The sequence below is a fragment of the Manacus vitellinus genome, unplaced genomic scaffold (genome assembly GCF_001715985.3).
Source record: "Manacus vitellinus isolate BGI_N305 unplaced genomic scaffold, ASM171598v3 scaffold_69_pilon, whole genome shotgun sequence".
NCBI classification, from domain to species: Eukaryota; Metazoa; Chordata; class Aves; order Passeriformes; family Pipridae; genus Manacus; species Manacus vitellinus.
The window spans coordinates 993,554-1,017,303 of NW_021940749.1; the positions used below are offsets into that span (position 1 = coordinate 993,554).

A 23,750-nucleotide genomic window follows, 5' to 3' on the forward strand; every position below is an offset into this window, starting at 1 on the left:
GAAGATGAATGCCCAGGGAGAAGTCATTTGAAGGTTTGCTGATCTCCTGCCCCTTTGGTTCCTCGGTTTTGCCACACAAACATAAGGAACAGCACTTTACAGTCAAGGACTTCTTTGCCCTGGGTGTTGCACCTCTCCATGCCTGGGACCTGTTCCTGTAAAGATTGTACAAACCTGAGTCACCTCTGGTTTCAGGGGGAGCTCTTCAATGCCAATTTGCTATGTGCTGGGATAATACCTGGGATAGTCCCCTATCTAATGGTTTAAAGGAATCACCTACACAGGAGAATTTTCTGTATTTGGGGCTTTCGTTTATTTGGTATCCATTTAACTGGCTGCCCTAGTACCTTCCAGACATACACGTGGCTTCCAGCATGTGAATCCCAAATCTGCCTCTGGTATCTGTGTTTAATGTTTTTTGTACCTTATAAATTTTTGAGAGCGGCAAATCTAGTTGTGGAGGTGTTTTTTTAATGTGCCCCTGGCTGGGAGTCGCTCCGTGCTGAGCTTTAAATCACGACAGAGATTTACAGTTGCGATAGAGGTGGAGCTGCAGGCATCCAAAACGAGAGTTATCTGTGCAGTGTTCACATACCTCTGTAAATAATATCCCGGGGATGTCTTCCTGCTCCCCCTGAAATCACAAACAGTAATACCCCCTAAGAACAATAGCACTAAAGCTGTCCTCAGGTTGAAAATAATCGCTTTGCCTGCGTGTGAAGCGCAGCCTCGAGAGCTCTTTGGCTGGGTAGCAATATTTTACCTCTAATGACCTCAAACCCGAGCCAGCCATTTCTGCAGGCTCTACAAAATCCTGGTGTGCCATGAATCGGACCCGAAGGTAGCTGCCTGCCTTCACCTGAGCACATCCCTCTCTGCTGCCTCCTGCACACTCCGAAGGCTTGGGGAAAATCTGCTCGGAACGTACCGGGTTTTCTTTACTAATTTTGGCTTTCTTATTTAGTCAGATCCTCCCATTTTTGGATGATCGAACCTCTGCGCCTTCTGCATCAGAAAGAGGAGCCACGTGTATTTTGCTGAGATTATTTTGTTGAGGTGCTGCAGTTGGAACAATCCTCTGGAAAGGGAGAAGTCGGGATGCTGTGCGCCTACACCAGGTATTTTTTGTTTCCCCTTAAACATACCTAATTTAGTTCTAAACTTGTGCCTTTCCTCCCTTCCCCAAACTCCCACCCTTGAAACCTATTTGAAAATGATAAGGATAGCTGTAAAAGATGTCAAAACAGGGACATGAAAACAGAAGGATAACTGGATAGTGGCTCCCGGGGGGCTCTTTTTCTTAATCCTGGGTTACTTTTGGTGAACTTATGCTTTTGAGCAGCCCCTTGGGCAGAGTGCTCGCTGCCTTGCCTGGAGCGACCCGGCTGCTCTGTGAGTTGACAGAGTGGGAGGTAAGTGGCAGTAACTAATGGCAATTAGCAGAGGTCTGGACAGCTATGTGTCCCTGAAGACATGAGCTCCTCTGGGGATTGTGTCTTCACAAAGTGAAGTTGTTTGTCACCCTGCAGAAAGTGATAATCTGCATCCCTCCGTGCCGAGGATTTGCTGTAAGATTTGCCCAGCTGCCTTGCAAGAAAAAAAAAAAAGAAAAAAAAGAGATTTTAATTTATTTTATTTGTACTTCCCAAATCTGTTGAAGTAGTAAGGAAGGAATGATTACCTTCAGGGAAATCACCCATCAGTTGCTATCAGTAATAACTTGTTTAATGCTTATGTAGCACTTGACGGTTTTATGACTGATGTGCCAAAAAGGAAACAAAACCAGAGGGGTTTGTTTTTAAATGGCAAAGGATAGTTTCTGCTCCCAGGTAATGGTAAGAAAACTGCCCCTGACTCCCCAAACCTGAAAGATGCCTCTGACAAAAACGTAATGAGGGAGAAGGTGAGAGGTTGAATGTAGAGCTTCAAGACCCGTTTGCTAAATTGCAGGAGGGTTTAATAAATCCCATTTCTCACGCATCCCTGACGGTCTCCCCAGCCCTCTCTCCCGCCTCCGTCGCTGTCGGGATGTTCCGCAGCGCTCCCGCAGCCCCGACCCCTCCAAGCGGCGGCTGCGTGAAAAAGAGGAGTGGGAGAGCGCTGCGCGCCAGGCGGCCCCGCATTCCGCCGTCCCGGCTTGCGGGCAGGATACAACCCTCCAAGATGGATGTTTGAGTAGCCCCCGGCGGCGCGGCACAAAGCGCTGCGCGGCTCTGCCGGGGGCTGCGGGCGGCGCTCCCCCCGTGCCGGGGCTGCTCTCCGGGCCCGCCCTGCGCCGAGCGGCTTACGGGGCGGGGGCGGCCGCGCCCCGGGGACCCCCCTGCCCGGGCCCGGCCCGGCCCGGCCCGGCCCGCGGCAGCTGCGAGAGACGCCCGCGGGCGCCGCCGCTCGCGCCCACTCCGCCAAAACTTTTGCCGGCCCGCCCCGCCGTTCCTCCCGGGAAGATTAGGAGGAGGAGGAGGAGAAGCCGGGGGGCGTGCCCTCGCCCGGGCGCGGCGGGTGCCCGGGGAGCTTCCCAGCTCCTTTTCCCTGCGTTTTATTGTTTATTCTTCTTTTTTTTTTTTTTTCCCCCCCTTTCCCCGCTGGGAGGGTGGGAAGGGAAGGGCTATTAAGCGCGAAGGGACGTGCGTGACACAGTCCCCGCTGCTGCAGCCCGTCCCCGCCCGGAGCGGGCGGGGGTAGGTAAACACCCGCCCCCCGAAAGAAAAAAAAGCCTCTCCCCTCCCGCGGTAGGACGGACGGGACGGGACCGGACGCCGCAAGGTAGGCCACCGGCCACCGCGGCAGGACGAGCCCCCTCCGACTGCCGCCGGGGCGGGCGGGTGGTGCAGTTGCCCCCACCCCGGTGCGGGACCCTTCGGCCAGAGCAGGGACGCGGCCACCCGGCGCTGTCCCTCCGCTGCGGCGGCAGGCGCCGAGCCCGCGTCCCGGCACCGCTCCGCCGCGGAGATGCTTGCCGGGGGAACCTCGGCGTCCTCCCGGGTCCCCGCCTCGCCTTGGAGCTTTGGGTTTTCCCCCCCGCTTTTGCCCTCTTACAGCCGGCGGCGGCCGGTGCCCCACAACCCGGGCGGCTGCCGGGAACCCCCGGCTCGTCCTCGCTGCCGCTGGGCGGGTGTGTGCCAGGCAGGCAGAGGCTCCGGCTTCGCCAGCATCGTACGTTGTTTTCGGGGAAAAAAAAAAGTGGCTACCAAAAAAAAGTAGACAGAAGACTCAACGGTGGGATGTAAGTGCGGAGATTTGCTACGTGCAGCCTGGGTTGCGCTTTTATTTCGACAGCAGAGACAATGGCTACAAAGCGTTGTTTAATCACTTGCAGATATAACTTTTATGTGTCTAAACCTTCACAGTTAAAGGCTGGCGGGGATTTTTGAAAAGCTGTGATTCTGTGACTTTTTTTTTTCTGGATGTATTTAATACTTGAGCAGTAATGTGCCCTGGTTCCTCTGATGGGTTAGCTTGGTGCCAGGGATGAGCGTGATCTTGTCTGTGCCATGCTGCCCAGGGCTGTTCTGGAAATCATCCCGGTGGACATCGACGTGGACTTAGGCAGCCTCTGCAAGGCTGGTTTCAGAGAGAGGGTTGTGAAGCTTGTAGCTTCCCTTGGATTTTCCCTCCCCGCCAAAGGATCTGGTTAGCATCTAGTTACAATCGTTAATTAAAGCACTTAAATAGTATCGCTGTTCTGGTGGCTTGACTGAGCCGCATGGGGCGAGCTAAGCGGGGAGGCAGGATCCCTGCCGTAAATACACGGATCTCCCTGGCCCGGCTGGCTGTTTGTGAGCAGATGTCAGGAGACATTCAGTAACACCGGTGTGGCACTGTGCTTCCACTGGAGCATCCTACCGTCAGGCAGTACTGGCAGCCCCATCTGGCACTGTCTTACGATGGGCTTCCAGCCTCGATGCACTGATTTCGTGCTTGGTCGAGATGATGGAGTTGTATCTGTGTAAAACTGGAAGAGGTGAGAGCGACTGGAGGGTGAATTCCTCCCTGGGTGGTTGACAGCGAGTGATTTATCACATTAGTGACCCTGGCAAGGCACTGCTGGCTTGTCCATAACCTGGTTTCCGTAAAAATAGCGCTCGGGTGTTAGACATCATCAGCACCCTTGGCTGGGCTGTAAGAGGGAGCAGGGGAAAAAACTTTGTATTTCTGCTCAGCCTACTTTGAAAATCGCTGATTCTTAGCTATTTTAGGAATGGCATTTCAGATCACTCCTTGTCGGGAATGCCTCATCCTGCCGGCCTCGCTCTCCTACCTCATAGTTAAACACATACGTACCTGGAAGAGGAGAGCTGCTGCAGGCAGCTTTCTAGTACCACTACAAATCTCTGTGAGTACCTAATGTCTAGGATTTAAAACCTATTAATAGTTGAAGGAGGAGAGGACTTTTTATGTTCTACTCTGACCATTAAAAATGTGATGAAGCTGAAATGTGCAGCAGTGCATCATGCGTGGGGACTGTGTGGGTGTATTCAGGCTCCTGTGCCTGTGTTTTGTTCTGTGGTGAGAAGAGAGATACCTTGTGTGCTTTCTGTGCCAGCAGAAAGAGCCCCTCTTCATTTTGAAAGGACTTGGTAATACATCTGAAAAATTCCTTCTGCCTTGTCACCTTTTTGTGATGAGGTTTTGGGCGCGTCACGCTTTGTGCCTGCACGGCCCTGCACAGAAACCCCACTGATGTTTCTGCTGTGTAGGGTGGGCACCTCAGCGTGTCATGGCAGCCCTGCTAGTGAGATGACACAACACACGTGGGGACATGCCACGCTCTGTGGCACCCCCGAGCAGAGCCAGCTGCTCCCTGGTGTGAGCCACACCTGGAAGGAGGTGGCACGGCTGTAACTTGCTGCTGGTGTTGCCGACCAGCGGGTCACCTCCCGCCCCGGTCACCCTGGGGAAGGTCAGGGTGTGGTGATCGTATCACAGTTTCAGAGGGAATTTGAACACTGTGTGGGATGCTGATCCCACAGAGATTAATATGGGCCCCTTAACTAATTGTAAGAAGGCTGTCACAGAGGTGAGGCAGAGCTGTGCAGGATCGCCCCGCACGCCTGTGTTGTTGTGGACGGCGACTTCGGAAACGCCGAGGAAAAGCTTTTAGGTTTCCCCCAATGTTTATAAATACAATATGGTGCAAACTGTCAAGCAAGCTGTTCAAAATCACATAGCGCCTGTGCTGCCTTCCCTGCTCGGCTCGAATGCCTTCACCACGTACTCCGTGTTCAGCTGACGCTTAAAGCTCCCGGCACACAGCTCCAGCCCATCTGCCACGGCTTTTCCAGCACCCCTCTCCAGCTCCTGTGAGCTGGGCTGGGGACACAGTTGGTGCTGTAGCTCCACCTTGGGAGTCCTGAGCATCCTTCAGTGCCACACTACTCCTGGCCAGCTTGGCAAGAGCCCAAGCTGCCCCTGGAGCATCCTGGCTCATACATCCCAACTGCACGTATGGGCAGAAACACCGTCTTCGAGTCCCCTTCGTCCTCCTTAGAAGGTTTGCCCACCTTAGAAGTTCCCTGAAAATGAAGGGGTAAACCCCTTCCTGGTAGCTCCAGCCATGCTGTGGCCTTCTGCTCCCTGTCCCGTGCCTTCAGTAGGGCTGGATTGAGCCTGTTTGCCGGATGTTTCACTCTGAAGTGTGCCAGGGTCTTCTGCCTTAATATATATAAAAAGACAAGATGTTTATTAAACTCAGACCCTGCTTTTTCTTCTACAATTTATATCCCAAGAGGCTGGTGATAAACAGTTTATTAAAAAGAAATCCTGATTTATTTCTGCAAATGGTTACATTTCAAGCTGGTACCGAACGGTTTTGTAGGAGACCACCTTTTATGCTTCCCGTGGCAGTTTAAAAGATTGCTAGAAAAATAATCCAGAATCTAAGTAGGTTTGGATAAAGGCAAGCCAGGACTGTACGTCAGGGTATGTGGTGCTTTTATGCAGCGAGGCGGCGGATTTTACCACAGAACATCTGGGTACTGGCTTCAGTTACAGCCCAGATTTTAGTGGGATAACAAGTCTTGTTTGGCTTCGCGTTCATTTTGAAGTCACTAAACTTTATGTGAATAATAAAACTGTAAGCCCATTACTTCACTGTTTTCAAGGGGCTGTTTCAGCCCTCCTTCGGGGTCTCGCATCTTTCTAGAGCTGGTTTTATTTTGCCTTGCTAAGTGGGTATTTACCTTTTCAGCCCCTGGCCTGCTCTGGCAGGAGGCTGATTTACTAATTTGTACCAATGGACACACCAGGGACGGCGGGTTTCCATCCCACCCCGCAGAACGTGCACGTTTTCTGCATTAGGGGCAGCCTAATGAAAACTGCACATTCCTTGTGCAGAGCATTCAGAGGGGCTGATGTTGTTCATGTGGAGGACGACAGAGCTGCTCTGGGCTACCAGTTCAGCCACTTGTGAGAGCTAAAATAACGGGGGAGGTTTTGCTTTCTTTTCCTGTTTGATTATAAAATGCAGAGGAGAAGGGTGGACCTGACTGAAGGAGGGAAGGGCCTCCTCCTTCGTGTAAGAAAACAAGTTTTCAAGCCCTTACGAAAGGGTGTACATACTGGTGGGAATGCCCAGCTCCAGGGATGATAACCTCAGCTAATAACATAAATGTTTGGAATATAAGTTTTGTGTGAGAGTGTATTGACAGGCCATGAGACTGATGTTTACCTTGCTTACAGAGCACCTGGTGCGGTACCGAATGCCACTGGTATCACTGACTGTATGGGCAGGAATAAACTAGAAGAAGTCAGGATTATGTCAAATATCATAGGTAAGAACAGAGAAGGGACTTAAGTACTACTTGAGCTCAGCCGCATCACGAGTGGAGCAGTGAGTGAGCGAGCAATGCCTTGGAGAAAAGGCAGAGCGCAGAAGCCGCGTTCCCCACTCTGTTTTACATCGTGACTGAGATGTACTTTAACAAAAATCCTCATTAGATCAAGCAAGGATAGTTTCTGCCTGAGAAAACGACTCAAATAAGCCTAATGCTTATGGATGGATGGAAGGAGCTTTGAAGACTGAGGAGATGTTATGTTTGAAAACTTTAACGAGATGTCATTAGGAGAGGAAGTATTTGCCCTTAGATCGGGAAAGAGGTCAGGATAATAAATCATAACTCCAGGAGAATGTGCTTAAAGCTGGAAATACGTTAAGAGCAGGAGAGAGAGAGAGTAAATATTAAAAAGAAATTTGTTCTTTCAAAATTAGTTTTCTCTTTTGCTGTATGCAAGGACACCCATGGAACAGGAGAAAGATAAATGTTAACATGGAGCTGTAACAGGAACCAGTCGAAAATCCCATGACTGTGTAGATGGCTTTGATTGCATCCCAGGGAGCGTGTCAGTCGTGCAGGACACATCAGAAACAGGCAGAGTGTGGTCTCAGTTCATATGTGAGGTAGCCGATACTCTGATTTCACCAAAAACATGGTGGGGGACATTTTAGAGGACGGGTTTTAAATGCCCTTCGAGTAATCAGCAACACGAGTTGTTTGAGAACCCAGCCCCAGTACATGACTGTTTCAATGAACAAAAATATACCTGATTAACCAGAAGGATGCAGGCAAATCCTGTGCTGAGCATCTTTCAGTGGGCTCTGTCCTCCCACCTGGGCAGGTAATGGCAGCCTGTGCAGCATTTCTCACAGATTTCTCCAGAGCACGCGGGGCTGTTCGGGTTTGGCCTGAACTGGGGCTGCTCTGGCTTCAGGGTAATTAAATTCAGTAGTTGCAGAGATGTTTGTTGCTGGTGTGACAGCTGAGATAAGAAGCAGTGGGTACTTACTGCGAGCACCTGGAAAACTGGAAACCAGAAGGCAATAATTTATCTTTCCTACTTCATTCCCCCCCTTGGTGGGTCCGGATATGAGGATATGAGCGCCCCTCCAGCGTGACCCTCGCACGCTCGCAGCGGGACACACCTCCAAGGCCCACACCTCCCCTGGGGCCTCCAGGGGAAAAGCATTGTTTGCCTAATTAAGCAAATTTATTTATTATTATTATTATTATTATTATTTAAGAAAATGTAACTTTGAAGGGGTTAAAACTTTATTGGGGAGTGAGAAAAACGATGCTTTTCACCTTTCTCCCTTCTGACCTGCTCAGTACCAAAATAGAGCAGTGCTAGACCAGCCACTGCTCCTGCTGCAAAGGGATCACAGGTTCTTCACACACGTTTGCAGGGATGATTAAACAGGGTGGAAGGTTTTTACAAAGCAACCAGAATATCGTGGAGAAGGGAGCCTTCTCTCTCTCCTACTTGCTGCTTTGTTTAGGTGCAGCAGATTTGCTGCTAATTTGTTTATAGTCAAACAGTCTAAACGTGTCTCAGCGTTCTGAAACCCAGAAACCTGATGCAAATTAAGCAGTTTACAGATTGGGATGATGATGGTGCGGGAAAGCCAAGTGTCTTGGAGCTGCCAGCTGGTCTCTGGATGTGAAGGAAAACATCAGTGAGCAGCACTGACGGTTTCTAGTCCCCATTCCTTCCCTTCCTTTGGCTACTAAATCTGTGTTTAATTCCCCAGGGGCTTTCTCTCCTGGGTAAGTATTACTTACTTGAGTATGATTTGTAGGGCTAATAGGATCTTATCCTTATTTGGGGAAGACCCCAGGGGCGCTCTCAAACTGATTTTTCAGTAATGAGAAATAATGAATAAAAATCTAATAGTCCTAGGGGGTATTAAAGTTACAATTTTGCAGGGAAGATTTAATGTCAGTCAATTAAAACTTTTATAATCCTGTTATAGTACAATGGTTGGGAAAAAATAATACAAGGAAAAATAAGTAGGTTTTAAGACCCTCTCGCATCACGTGAACAAGTCTAACTTAATTTAATGTTTGAATTTTAAAGCAAGAGTCTGAGACGTCTCCTGCAAGTGTGTGATAGCAGAGTGGCAGGCTCAGGGAAAGAAATGTGCTGTGTTAATTTACAGAGTGCATTCTAATTCCCACTCATCTAAGGAAAAGCAGTTGCAAGGTGTTTATAAGAAAACCCAGGCAATTAGGCCTTTAACTCAAAAATGCATCTTAGTGAGGTGCACTTTCAGTAGCCCAAAACATGCTCTGGCTTGACCTGTTGCTCATGGAGTTCATGACCAGTCCCACTTGGAACTATGGGCTTACCATGGCTTTCTCCAACCAGGGGCTGAGCAGACCCCAGCTTGTGGCCCTTGGTGAAAAAGCACCTAAGAGCGGATACTTTTTTGAATTTACAGCTTTTTGGGTTTTACAGTGAGGTAGTAACCGTGATGCTGAAATGACACTTTGTCTGTTAGCAGTAACTTTCATCCAAGATTAGTGTAGCTGTTTCCAGTCCCTAGTGAAGGGACACTCCCAGAAAAGGGTGCCCAGAAGGCAGTGCTGGATCCCGTGCCACAGCTCTCACCACGTTTACCCCCTTTGGGAAAGGAAATGCCCTTGGCACGCATTTCAGTCATCTCTGAATGCAAAAATTCCTCTTTTTCCCCCCTTCTTCTCCCTTCTTTCCCCTGCTGTCAGCTGAGGATGTATGGTTGCCATAAGAAGGCCTGAAGGTTTTGGGGCTGTTTGGATGTTCACTCACCCATGACAGTGTGACCTCCCCACCGTATGTGTTCCCCGGGCTTTTGTTGGCAGTAACCAGATGAAGGACTAACCTTTCGCCTGCCAGCCTGGACAAATAAACACTGGCCCAGCAGTGGAGTGGAGCTGAAACCAACCCTTTTGAAAAACAGATTTTTCACATCCCGTACCACAGCTCTGCAGCTGACCCTGGCAGGTTTGAAGCTCTGGCAGCACATCCCTTTGGAGCACTCATCTTTTTGCACTTGGGAAAGACTTTCCAGCTGGGTCATGCAGAGGTCCTCTGCTTAGAAAGCCAAAAAAGTGCTAGAAAGAAGGCTGAAGACTAGCAGCTCCCAAACAAGCTCCTGTCCTGCTTTGAGGCTGGTGGCTGGTGAGCTGTGGTGTCTTACAGCTCTCCAGACAGGTCTGTGTGTCAGCTCTGACCAAGGCTCACGTGTGGCAGCAATTCCAATGCTTGTGCCTCTCCACCTCCTGTCCATTTTGCCCTTTGGAGGCAAATCCTTGCTCAATCACATGGCTTCTTAGTGCTGGAGAGGTTGAGCGATGCTGTGTGAGCAGCTGGGGGAGGCTGGGATTTTCTCTGGGGGCAGTGGGAAGTGATCCGTGCTGGATCTCCGCGAGCCCTTGCTGCTGTAACCGTGGCTGAGATCTGCCAGCTCCAACACCCAGCGTGCTGGTAGAACTATGTAAATATCAATAGCTGCAGCACCGCATTTGATACTTTCCATTTCCAAACACTTGGCAAATGTTTACATATTTCCAGCAGCCCTTTTCCAACTAGGGAAAATGAGACACAGCATCTGTGAATTACGGGTGTATGTAACAAATCATTATGAGAGAGCACCTTAATGGTTCATTAAGGACTTGCAGGGCCTAATATTTCCTTTGCATACCTTGAAAGCTGAAGGCAGATAATATTAAAACTGAATTAAATTTTGGATAGTAAGTTCAATCAGAAAAATTTGGACTCTGATGATAATTAGGGAACGGGAAATTTTGGAGGATCGCCTATCAATGTAACATGTATTACTGTGGTCATAATTAATATGTGTTGGTCTCTCCTCCCAAGTAACAACTGATAGGACGAATGGAAACGGCCTCGAGTGGTGCCAGAGAAGGTTTATATTGGACAGCAGGAAAAATTTCTTCATGGAAAGGGTTGTCAAGCACTGGAACGGGCTGCCCAGGGCAGCGGTGAAGTCACCGTCCCTGGGGGTATTTAAAAGATGTGTCAGTGTGGTGCTAAGGGACATGGCTTAAGTGGCAGTGCTGGGTTGGTGGTTGCACTCAATGATCTTAGGGGGCTTTTCCAACCTAATTCCCATATGGGTTAGACTCTGAATTCAGTGGAAAAAGTCATCATTCCTTTGAAGTCAGCTGGGGATCTGGATTGCAGGATTCGGGTGTAACCGAAAGTGACACAGGGATAAGACCGAAAAAATATAGGAGAAAACAGAATAAATTGTATTTTCTCCTGTCCCACATTTAGTTAACTAGGAATGTTCCTGGACTGAAAAAAACCCAGAATCCAACCTTACAGTTGCATTTGGTGCCAGATGCCTGCTATGGTCTCTGTTTGAGTTCCCATTGCTGTGTCTTTGCCCCAGGATATCGACTGTTACTGCAGGGATTGGGGAATTGTCTCCTGGGCATGAGCATGGGTTGTTGCTGCTGCTGCCTTGCTCTGCTCTTCCAGCTGCCAGAGGGCTTTCTGGAGAGCTGCTGCTGCTGTGCTCCACACTGTTGCACAGACATTGCTGGTTGTTACTGGTGAGCCTGGGAGCGCTGAGAAATCCTCGGTGCTAAAACAGGAGGTATGGCAACATTGCAAGTGAGAATTTCTGAGTAGCTCTTGCAGGAAAACTGTGTGTGTAGGGGTGGGAGGTGGGTGTGAATACTAATGCCCTGGGGCTGGCTGTGGCTTGTAATCCTATGGATGTGTGTGGTGGTGTTCCTGACCCTGAAGAAAACCGCGTATCTGATGGAAGCTCTGGGAATCAGCCTCTGTGCACTTAACAGGGTTTCAGAGTAGTCAGCAGTATTCCCTTTTTTAATCCCCTACCAAAAAGTGGAAGGGAAGAAGTGCTCAAGTGATTCCACTGTGCTCATGGCGCAGCTTTCCACAAAATGTGAGTGCTCTGGTTGTTGCTGGAGCTGCCTGAGGCTTGGCTTCCCCCTGCTCCTGCTCTGCAAGTCACTCTAGTGACCTGCAGCTCCCTGCCTCTCCCACAGCTCCCTACCCTGCACCAGCCCCTTGTTTTCTCTACTTTATCCAACACCTTGTTGTCCATGAGCAGCCTCCAGGCGAGCGGTATTCCCCAGGCCCTAGGAATGGCTCAAACCACTTTAACTCCTCCGGTAGTTAACGCAGTAATGACTTTGGGTTTATGTTTTAAGCTCTTTGCAAAAGCCCTTCTGATTTCCAGCTGTAAGCCCCTGCGGTGTGAGGATGCGACAGCGGGATGCACGGACACCACTTCTGTCCCTGCTCTTTGTCACGCCCTGGCATTTCAGTCATCCCCGCCCCTCGTGGGTTTTGGCAAGGGCTCTTGCTCGTAGTGGCGTTCTGAAGTATTCCAAAGAAGCAGTGGGAAACTCTGTCCCAAATCCCAATGTGCTGGTGTTGGTTGTAATTTGTAATTGTTCGTATGTTCCTCCCTGCTAATCCCCTTGCTGAAATTCATTACGGAGACAGCGCAACGTACACCCGGAGAGCTGTGCTGAAGGCAGAATGACTTGGCCGGGGAAAGCAGCTATTGTTTTATGATTAAAGGAAGGGATTATATTGGGATTTCCTTGAACAAGGAAAGTCTCTGCCCTACTTTTATTGCTTGTAACAAGGGGATAATAATTACTCTCCATTATAAAACACCTCCAGCTCTTGCGATGAAAGATTTGTGGTAGGGCTGCGTGGCATTCCGGGTTGGTTATCTTAAACAGCCTGGAGTTGTGCAAACTAAGATTTCTCTGCCTTGTTTCTCCAACTGGGCTCAACCCCTGCTGAGACTATGGAAAAAATTCCTCTGAGTCTGACATGAGATTTTCCTCTGGAAGAGCTGGGACCAGTGACCTGTCCCGTGACACTTGCCCTCTCCAGGAGCAACATCCAGCCACTTAGAGGTTTGGGAGGGTGAGCAGGTATGACAGTAAGGACACAGGAGTGACCAAGGGAAGTATAATTTGGGCAGGGGGAGGGCTGCCAGCTGGCTGCCACCCAGTGCTCCAGCACATCCCTTCTTCCCAAGCCACTGCCATCCCTCGCAGGGACAGAACAACTGAGCATTGTACCAGAGGCTGCCGGGGACTCGCTGTTTGTTTGCCTTTGACACTCCCTTGGGTCGAGGTGGCTGTGAAGGGGAGAAGTGCTGGTATGTGGAAAACTATGAGGCATTTCCTCGAGTCTCCCAAATGGTATCTCCTGGCTCAGCTGGTGTTTGAAGCATCCAGCCACCACCAGCTCCAGGGTGACGATTTTGATGTAATCAGAGTTGGATCTGTTTCCACTAAAAGTGGAAAAATAAATAAGGCTCGGTTTAGAAACAAAATAGTCCATGTAAAATTTGATTTTTTGATACCGTATCTCCCTGAGTATGTTTGCTTTTCAACATGTCTAATTTGAGACAGCTCTGCATTTTACAATGATAGCCCTTTGGAGTTAAGCTCTCCGCCAAGCTGTAGCTCCCTGCCACTGTTGTTCATTAAGATTTGGTGGAAATGTACCCTTATTTCCTCATACCTTCTTATTTTCACGTGCTTGGATTTTTTTTTCCTGTGCTACTGTGATTACTTTGCTAAAACAATACTCCCAGCAAAGGAAAATCGTGGGTTGAATTGGAATTGCAAGAGGCAGTCTGTTAATCCACAGATTATTGACACGGTGGACCCTAAATGCTTCAAAGGCACCATTATAGTCCATCGTGTCCGTGCGGACTTAGGGAGCTTTAATCCACGGATTAGAGGTCCATAAATGCTCCTGCCCTCCCAGTTACAGCTGGTCCTGCCAACGGGAGCTGCCATGTCAAGCTGGCTGTGGCACTTCACAAAAATATTTGCCTTTAAAATCCACAGAGACAGCGATACGCCCCTGCATCCCTGTCAGGGCTGCATTCCTTGTCCCGAGCCCCAGGAGAGGTCCCACAGCCCTGCCTGGCCCATGATTTCCCCCACGCACGAGGCAGGACCAGACAACAAGTTTTCAAAAGTGCTGCTTTAAAAAAAAAAAAACCAAACCACAAAAAAGCCCAAATGAAAAGCGTACCAAACGTTTTCCAGATCCTTCAGGGAACAGTGAGCATTAAATGGCAGCCCTTCACTTTTCCCCTCTGGTCTCCCCCTAAGCAAACAAATGGCGCAGCTCCCGGTAAATACTTTGGTTGCAAAGGCATTGTTTTTTCTTGTTTGCACTTTTAAAAATAACTAATTGTATTACAATCGAAATTGGTAGGTGCTTTTCAACCCCTCTGTTTCTCAGGTGATAACTGTGTGTGCTGAGGCACGTGTATTTGTGTTATACATCGCTGGAAATGAAGTGTATAATGGAAAAGCTCACTGCCTCTTTACTTGCAGCATTCCTATAATGAGTCAAAGAAGTCACACAGTGCCCTTTTATTTCCAAAGCTGGACTTAAATGGTGTCAATAAATCTGCAGGCTTATTATGAGATGCAGCATGGGTAATGTAAACAGCAAAAAAACCCAGCACCCCAGCACGCCAGAGTTTAAAAATAGGATGTAAGGAGGAAAAAAGTCAACCATCCGTATAATAAAAAAGAGAAGAAATGCAACACAAAAGCACTGTGTCAGGCAGTGCCTTGAAATTATCCTCACTAAATTACAGCCATGCACTTTCCACTCTCTGTAATTAAACATGAGGGTTTGGTTATTCCAGACAAATTTGCTTCAGGTAAACCCAGATCTTTTTTGTTTTGCTGTTGTAAATCCTTTACAGGTCTCTGTGAACTACAGACAGTGGAGGGGTAAAGCAAATGATTTCCACAGATCAAGGCAGTTGGAGATGACTGTCATGCATGTGGTGAATCCAGTACTTTTGCTCCCTTTTTATGGAGCGTGGGTATATTCAGGGACAGTGGTGCTTGGGGCAGTCAGAAAATACTGTAGTCTTGAGCAGTGAAATCAAAAATGGGGTGATTTAATCTTCCCCTGAGGCCTCCTGTTTCTGGCTTTGGTTGAGGATGTGCCCACCCCAGTGATCCTGCAGCCTGTGGGAAAAGCCTGTGAGGTGCTGCCACGGCTCTGGCTAATTTGTCCCTCCACTCAGAACCTGAGCCAGCTGCAAATCCCGTTATCCCCTCCTCTTCTGCTTATAATTGCAGTTTACCTAGAGATTTGCAGGCCTTTTGTGCAGATGAAGTTTGTTATGCAGAGGTCTTAAAGGCAGGACAGAGGGCTGTGTAGGGCTTGTGGAGGTGGGATTTTGGAAAAGTCGGGTAAGGCTCACTGCCTGAGTGGAAATTTTTAAAAAATAGGAATTCATTGTAATCATCATAAACCCGGTGATCTGATTTAGCAATAACTTTCATGTGTATGTGCTTCTAACTGGAATTTATAAAATGTCCAGGCTGATTCTTTGTGGGAGAAGGAAAAAAACACAAGCCTCTGCCAAGGTGGTAGATTCTGAAGTGTTTAAAATAACTCATATCCCAATGTACAGCATGTATTTTTCATCATCTGTTGATCTACTTAGGTAAATACATCCAGGTTTATTAAGCAAACCTCTCCTGAGGTGTGGCTGTTGCTGCCAGAGTGTTTGTGTAGCCCAGGAGCTGCTCACCTGGAGACAGGACTGTTGCATTCCATGTGAAAATCCAAGGAAACCCTGGCCACCTGCCCTGGGTTCCGTGTCCCAGTGGCCTACAGGCAACACTAGTTGCCTTGTCCGCTGGGAGAGGACCCCCTGGATGCTCCCTGCTCACAGTCTGGCTCCTCAGAGTGGGTCAAGCCGCGGGACTTTTCCCTCTGGAGTTAAAGCTCAGTTTAGGGAGAGAGTTTGGGAAAAAAGCGAGAGGTAAAGATGGGCCATTAGAGGGCACTTTTGCAATCCTGGAGAAGGAAAACGGTGCTTATTATTTCACTTAGGACTGTTTATTTTGGCACTCTCTTAAATTCAGTGATAAACAGCAGGCAAATCCCTCCAGTCAGCAGGAATATATCAATAAAATATTGACTCGGAGTTTAAAAGAAAAGAAAACAAGATGAACTTGTAGAAAAGGAATAAAAGGCATTTAAGGAGGTGGCACAGTCTAGAGAGCAAAAAAAATCACACAGCATATTTCACTTAATTTGTATGGCTTAGCAGTGCAGTGCTTGGGCCTCAGCTTGTACCTGGCTTCTAAAAACAAATCCAAGGCAAGAAAATCATTTGATGGAAGTTTCTGTGGGCTTGGGGGTAGGGCAAGAATTCACAGGCTCACATCTAGCAAGTGCATTTTCGGAGGTATTTCCAGGTATTTTGGTATGGGATGGGCAGGGATCACAGAACTAACCTTGATGTGTCTCCTTGCAGTTACTCTTAAGCCAAAATGCTGTTACAGTTAGATAAAGGAATCAGAGGCAAATTTGTACCTCAGGGCTGCTCTGTGGTTGGTAATGGGGACAGAAACACTGTTTATGGGAGTTTTTTAAGCACATTAACTGGTGAAATTATTTAAGAAGTGAAGCTTAGCCTGTAATCAGAATGGTTTATTTTAACAAAGGTTACATTGCAGTGGGACTGACTATGGGAATACACAAGGCTGCAATTTCAGGGGGTTCACGTGGAGGACGCTGTCTGCAGAAAGCGTCAGAGTTTCTTACCTAACCAAATAATCTGCTCTAACTGTTGTGATTAAGTTGGAAAGAATTTCTTCCCTGTTGGCCAAAGAAAACACTCGAAAAATCAATAAACAGCATGTTAGAGCACACGAAACTCATCCTGCTTTGTGTGAGAGGAGGTTTCTGCTGACTCTGGTGACTCGAGTCAGCAAGTATTTTGGATCTTTGCTCCAAAAGGTCAAATGCCATTGAGTTTTCTGATAAGTATCAACACTTCAGTCTGAATTTGAGGAAATATGTCTGTTGCCATCAAAAGCTGGTTGGGATAAAATCTGACAAATGCTGGGAAAGCTAAATCTGGATTTAGGTATAAGTAGCTCACCACTCGGGGGCTTGCAGGGGGCTCTCCCTGCCCACCTGGGACATGATGCTGGGAGAAGCTTTTGCTTTTATCTTTCCATGGTGTTCCACTCAGGGAGGGGAGGATCTGGCTGCAGATACAGGAATATGTGTCAGACCAGGGAGGGAGAAGGCTGAGGAGGGCATGAGTGAAAAGAGGGGAAGATAAAATTGCATCCTGTGAGGGAACGTTGAGGATGCGTCATTCGTGGCTTACGGATGCTTTGGAATTTGCTCCACGTTTTCTCTTCCCTCTTGCATCACCAGTTTCAATGGGAAAATAGATGGAGGGCAGGGACTGAGCTGGACAGCAGGAGCTGGAAAAAACAGTAGAAAGCAGGGCAAGAATCATCTGAGATAACGGGGCCAGAGACAGTGGAGGGCAGGAGAGGGGAGTGTGTAGGAGGGGTGAGCTGAGGGGACCTGTGCATTGGTGGAAGGAACAAGGAGCTTTATGTTTGCTATTTTTGCATAAAATATGAGAGAAGGGTCAAGTGTGTGTGTGTGTGTGTGTGTGTAAACCCCAATCTCAGGAGTAGATTTGATCTTAAAGTTAAAAAGAAAGGGTTTGTTATAAAGTCACAGTTACCTTACAGGAGCAGTGTTTGACTACACATTCAGCCAAGGGACAAGATAAAACTGTTCCTGCCAGCTCAGCTTTTTACCATGTTTCTCCCCAAAGCCAGTGCTAATACAGTTGAGGTAAAGACCTAAACCTCCTTTGTTTTTCCCCCCCTAATTTGAAATAAATGTTATCATTTAGCAATTTAAACTTGATATAGTCGTACCAAAAATGGACTGTTTCCCCCCCTACTCCCCCCATACCAGAACCATTATATACGAGATCATCTACTGTACTGAAAGGAGATTTCCAGCCTGTCTCACTGTATGTGTTCGGGTAGTCATTACTGACCTACTTGTAGACATAATAATGAAAGGCTGAGATTATGAATTATTGTGCCTAATTTGTAAAGGATTCTCTGCTTTTGTGTTTTGCAATTCCCATCAGGCTTGAGGATTAAGCCCTGCTGAATTGCATGTTAATACCAATGTGCTTTGAATATGTGTGGGTTTATATCACATGTTTTCCTAATTCACTATTTTTGTAAAGAACAACTTCCCTGGAAGTATTTACTCTCTGAAGGATTGTTGGAAGCCCAAACAAAATCTCCTGAGGAGAGCGAGGCCGATGTCCCCTCCATCTGCTCTGTGCTGGCTTTAGCTCCCAAGTCCAGCGAGCTCTGTCTCTGCTGTGGCAAAACATCAAGCTGCGGCCCTACCCAAGTATGTGGGAGGCTTTTGGTAGTGACAGGGAGAGATAAACATTTGAAAGCAGTGCATGGGCTTGCTCTCAGTTGCAGTTCAAGGTGGAAGGTGCCTGCAAAAGCGCATATGATGTTGTTACAGGAACGCCCACGTTTCAGCAGGGAATCAGCTGCACGTGGTGCCCCCTCCTGAGGTGGGATTCCCTGTCTTTGCTGTAGGATGCTCCTGCTGCACTGCCCGCTGCTGTTGCTGCTGCTGCCACTGGGCTCCAGGCCCCAGAAGTTCCCGACCAGGGATGAGGAGCTGTTCCAAATGCAGATCCGGGACAAAGCGTTTTTTCACGATACGTCCGTCATCCCGGATGGAGCGGAAATCAGCAGCTACCTGTTCCGAGACACCCCTAAAAGGTACCTCTGCCTGGCTCAAGGGAGGAGGTCGTACTTTGGAGATAGTAGCTCTGTTTGCTGAAATAAAAGCTGGACCCAAACCAGAGAAATACAAATGCCAGTGTTCTGTTTGGTGAAGTAAGTAACTATGCGAGTTTCCATCCCAATCTGGCCTCCCCAGCTGAGGGCCTGTCCAATTTATTTGATTTCTGGGATAAGCCCAGAGCTCCCACAGACCACAGAATTTCCCTGAAGTGGGGCCACTAACCATGTCTGGAGGCAAAGGGAGAGGGAAGGAAATTAGAAACTACAGGCTTAGCCGACCACACTTGTCTCTCTTCATTATTTCATATTGAACTTTAAAGTAGCAGTGTAAGGCAGTCTGATCTGAACTCCCCACTTCCAGAAAAAACTGGGGTTAGACTGGGGAAGAACCTGAGGCTCCAAAGACTTCAGGGAAGAGCAGCATTGCCATCATATCACATTTCTCCTCCAGCCTTCATCGGTGAGAAATACTTTACAATAGATGATGTTTAGAGCTTGTGGGGATGTGGGAGGGCAGCTGGATGTGTCTGTATCTATATGTGCTTCTAGGGCCCTTACCTGGACATAGCATAAATGTGTGTCCTGCCTTGAAGAGCATATCCCTGAATTCCGTGGGAGATCCCATTTCCCTCATTTATACCTTTGTGACTATTCACACTGCACACAGTTAGTGTAGGGGTAAAAAATGTGTCTTGACAAGGAAGTGTGAACTGTACCCCGGTGTCTGAGTGGGAGGACTCCCCTCACCTCCTTAGCTCTCGCCCAGCGGCCTTCCCACATTCTCTCTGCACACACTTGCCTGTCAGTAACACTTTTGACTCCATTGTCCCTCCAGGACCATCCTCAGTCACGTCAGGTCAGTCCCTGCCAGTTGGCTGCCCTCAGGAGTTACTGACATGTGGTCTGTTAACCTTCCCCTAGGTATTTCTTTGTGGTTGAAGAGGACAACACTCCCTTAGCAGTGACTGTGACCCCATGTGATGCCCCCCTGGAGTGGAAACTGAGTGTGCAAGAGCTCCCAGAGGAAGCCAGTGGAGAAGGTTCAGGTAACAAACCACGAACGATTTTCCCTGTGCCACACAGACCTGCTTTTCTCCTGGATTTGAGGTTTCCTCAAACACTGAATCTCACAGCAGGCCCAACTTTATGGTCTCCTGCTGTTTGGATCTTCAGCCCCAGTCCTGCTGTTGTGCAGGAAACGGGCAGGAGGCAGCAACATGAAAGGGAAAAGGGCTACAAAAAATAAAAAGGAAAGCTGAGGTCACAGAGGGCACTGGGTTTCCTGGGGGCTTTGCTGTGAGCTGTGTACACAAGGTAAGAACTGGAGAGACAGGGCTGGAGTTGCAGCAGGGCTGAGCTCACCCCTTTGAGGGGGTAGACCTGGAGCCATGTAACTGCTGCTCAGGAGAGAAAAGGGCTTCGGCTTCCAGAGCCTCTCAACACAAATGCTAAGCTGTCATACACACCACATGGGAGGGTACACACACCCTTGGTCCCCACTGTATTTAGCAACAAAATTTTAGCCTGACTTAAAGGGTCAAAGTCAAGGCCCCATGTCCAGGAACAGGCAAGTGAGTCAGTTCTCCCTGGGGAACTGTGTGGCATCTCCAGGTGGGGTGCCTGATATTCCCATGGAAGGTATTAGCTACCATTCATGAGACTCTGCTAATACTGGCCAGGTAGAATTTCTGTTGCATTTGGTTTTAACCTGAGTGCCAAACCAATTTTCCCCTCTGATTTGACAGAAGTGTTGATTACATCTTCCTCAGAAGACAAAACCTTCCTTTTCATCTCACATTTGTATTGTATGTAGCAAAATGTAGGTGTCTGTTAGAGTTTCATTTTTGCATATTCACAGAGTGTGTCTGTACAGATGTTTTTCTTTGCTTGTAATGCAGGTGACCCAGAGCCTCTTGAGCAACAGAAACAGCAGATTACCAGTGAGGAAGGCACAGAGCTCTTCTCTTACAAAGGCAACGACGTGGAGTACTTTGTGTCCTCTAGTTCCCCATCTGGGCTGTACCAACTAGACCTGCTGTCCACAGAGAAGGACACCCATTTTAAGGTGTACGCAACCACCACTCCGGAGTCGGACCAGCCTTATCCGGAATTACCTTACGATCCCAGAATCGATGTCACCTCCCTGGGACGTACAACGGTGACCCTGGCGTGGAAGCCAAGTCCCACTGCCTCCCTACTGAAACAGCCAATCCAGTACTGCATAGTCATCAACAAAGAGCACAACTTCAAAAGCCTCTGCGCTGTGGAAGCCAAGCTCAGTTCTGACGACGCCTTCATGATGGCTCCAAAACCAGGCCTGGATTTCAGTCCGTTTGACTTTGCCCATTTTGGCTTCCCTGCGGACAACAACTCCGGCAAAGAGCGGGGTTTCCTGAAACCATCCAAGTTTGGGCGGCAAACATCCTCAAAGCCCAGGGTTGACCTGCATAAGGTTTGTATCGGGAACAAGAACATCTTCACCGTGTCTGACCTGAAGCCCGACACGCAGTACTACTTTGACATGTTTGCGGTGAACACCAACACCAACATGAGCACCGCGTACGTCGGCACCTTCGCCAGGACCAAGGAGGAGGCCAAGCAGAAAACAGTCGAGCTGAAGGACGGCAAAGTTACAGATGTTTTCATCAAGAGAAAGGGAGCCAAATTCCTGCGGTTTGCCCCCGTTTCATCCCACCAAAAAGTCACCTTCTCCGTTCATTCGTGCCTGGATGCTGTTCAGATCCAAGTGAGAAGAGATGGAAAACTTCTCTTGTCTCAGAGCGTGGAGGGCGTGCGGCAGTTCCAGCTTCGGGGAAAAGCGAAAGCGAAGTATCTCGTTAGGCTGAAAGGAAGCAAGAAAGGTGCTTCCATGCTGAAGATCCTGGCTACAACGAGGCCCAACAAGCAGTCTTTTCCTTCTCTCCCAGAAGACACGCGGATCAAAGCCTTCGACAAGCTCCGCACGTGCTCGTCGGTCACGGTGGCCTGGCTGGGCACGCAGGAGAGGAACAAGTTCTGCATCTACAAGAGGGAAGTGGATGACAACTACAACGAAGAGCAGAAGAAAAGGGAGCAGAACCAGTGCTTGGGTCCAGACACGAGGAAGAAATCGGACAAGGTTCTCTGTAAATACTTCCACAGCCAGAACATCCAGAAAGCAGTGACCACAGAGACAATCAGGGGCCTGCAGCCTGGCAAGTCCTACCTGCTGGACGTTTACGTGATAGGGCACGGGGGGCACTCTGTGAAATACCAGAGCAAATTGGTGAAAACAAGGAAGTTCTGTTAGTGCCCCTGTACATAGAAATATATGGAACTCCGGACTGAGCGTTATCCTACTTCCAAGTATGCGGATCGACTACTTGCACAGCTGAGAAGTTGTGAGCTGTATTTGTACTGTGTAGAAAAGATATCAACTTGTATATTTATGTTTACGTAAGTAATTGTTTGGAGGAACTGAGGCTGGTGCTCTCTGGCAGCACCTGGCAATGGTATTGTCATGTGTCCAGTGGCCCACGTGTGATGCTCAGTAGATGTCCAAGGTAGCAGGAGACCTCGGAGGAACTGGCACGCCTTTGCTTCCATATTGCATGAACTGCTTCTAAATTATTTTATACTTAATAAGGCTGAGATCCATCATCTGTCCACCTTGTTACTCACACACAGAACTCACAGACGTACACCCTTTCTCTCAGTGTAAGCGGTAGGGTTTGTGTAAATTATTTTATAGAGTCTTGTTTTAAATGTTTATGTTTCTATGATTGTAAACTATTAAAATCTCTTCCCCCCCCCCCCAGTAAAATACAGATCTAAACTAAGTATTAACTGGGCTGCACATGAAGCAGTTTCATTGCTAATGTAAATTCTTACCTAGCTGATTTCCATGTTTAAATACTGTATGTATTTCATGTACAAAGTTGCCATAACGTTATATTCCTGTACATAAAATTAAAAATATTAGATTATATATTGTTTCTTTCCTTTCCTTTTCTATTGGTATTTCCATTGTGTAGGTTTCTGTAAGATACTGTGTTTCTGGATCTCAGATTTTCTGAATTTTCTCGTTTGTTTTTCCATGCCACCTTCGTTGACTCAAGAGCTTGTAGGGAGCTGCTTAATGGAAAACACACTTCAGAGAAGGAACTAGCCCAGCCCCATTTCAAGAAGCTCAGAACAGGATACACACTGCCCCAGTCCCAGAAGTAAGGTACAGGTCAGGGCCTCAGGACAGGTAACAGACTTTTTCCCTTGATCCCATCATATGTGTCAGTCTGCAGCACCCAGGCAGTGCATGTCAGGGCTTTATTCAAAGGGGGTTTCTGTTTCTTCCTTAGGTGCCTGTCCCTAAAACATCTCACTGCTGTGGCTTTAGCGCTTACATCCCCCTCAGGGCTCTGAAGGTACGTGTGGAGAAGCAGAGGTATGAGGGAAAGGGACCAAAATCTGAGTCAAGGCTGAAAGCAAATTCCTCTTAGGCTGCTTGGCAGGGAAAACGAGACCTCTCCTTCCCTGCAGAGGTGAGCTCCAGTTTTCCATGGCCCCACAGTGGTGAGCTCTGAAGGTTTTCCCCTCTGCTGTCCCCAACCTGTTTCAATTTGCAGACTGGTGGGTGGCAGCAGGGTTTCATGGCTGCACAGGCTCCTGTGCCATCCCACAGCCCCAGTTTGTTGTGATTCTGCCAAGAAACAGGGGCAGATACCAGAGGAAGGCTGATCAGAAGATGCCTGCTGTGTTTAATGTGATTATATAACAAACCTAATGATTGAAGTTTAGATTTCTCTGGAGATGATCTCCTCATTTGAAAACATCTCTCTGATTTGTTAAAGGAGCTGCTTCAGCAACACACTCTTGCTAGATTACCGTGCCAGGGTGTACGTGAGCAGTAGGTAAGTAGAGCTGGGAATCCTCAAGAGCAGGACTGTGGTACCAAGGTTAGAGCACCAGCTGCCAGGGAGACACCTTCCCTACACTTCACTGCCCCAAAAAACTACTGAATTCCCAAGCTTACAGTTTTTAAGCATTTCTCTGTTTACAGCTGCCAGTTGTGTGGGGAACAGCACCCCACACAATTCCAGGTCTATTTGTTCTTTTAGCCAGATTTCTCTGTTTGGATATTCATCCAGCTCACTTGGCTTTTCTGTCTGCTTTAGCCCCTTATGTTTGCAGTATGTCACAAAATTAAAGAACTCCCCCAGATGCCTGTATCTTCTATTTCTGAGCACTGTGTTTTCAAAGAAAAACGTCACAATAGTTGTCTTTATTCCCTCTGGAATTCTTCTTTTACCTGAACAACTTGCTCTATTTGTTCTTCTGGATGAAACT

General features: G+C 48.1%; 1 protein-coding gene across 3 annotated transcripts; it reads left to right on the top strand.

The window, feature by feature from the left end:
- The first annotated feature begins 745 nt into the window (after positions 1–745).
- NDNF (neuron derived neurotrophic factor) lies at positions 746–22,395 on the top strand. Of its 3 annotated transcripts, none has more exons than XM_018083864.1 (5): positions 746–841; positions 965–1,118; positions 18,139–18,404; positions 19,350–19,474; positions 20,327–22,395. In XM_018083864.1, exons 3-5 carry the CDS (start codon positions 18,217–18,219, stop codon positions 21,715–21,717), a joined length of 1,704 nt encoding a protein of 567 aa, XP_017939353.1. In that variant the 5' UTR covers positions 746–841; positions 965–1,118; positions 18,139–18,216; the 3' UTR covers positions 21,718–22,395. The 3 variants fall into 3 exon arrangements, with proteins under 3 accessions (XP_017939353.1, XP_008927089.2, XP_029819914.1); XM_008928841.2 differs by having other exon boundaries at positions 18,216–18,404; XM_029964054.1 differs by lacking the exons at positions 746–841; positions 965–1,118 and adding an exon at positions 2,726–2,763 and having other exon boundaries at positions 18,216–18,404.
- The last annotated feature ends 1,355 nt before the right edge of the window (positions 22,396–23,750 follow it).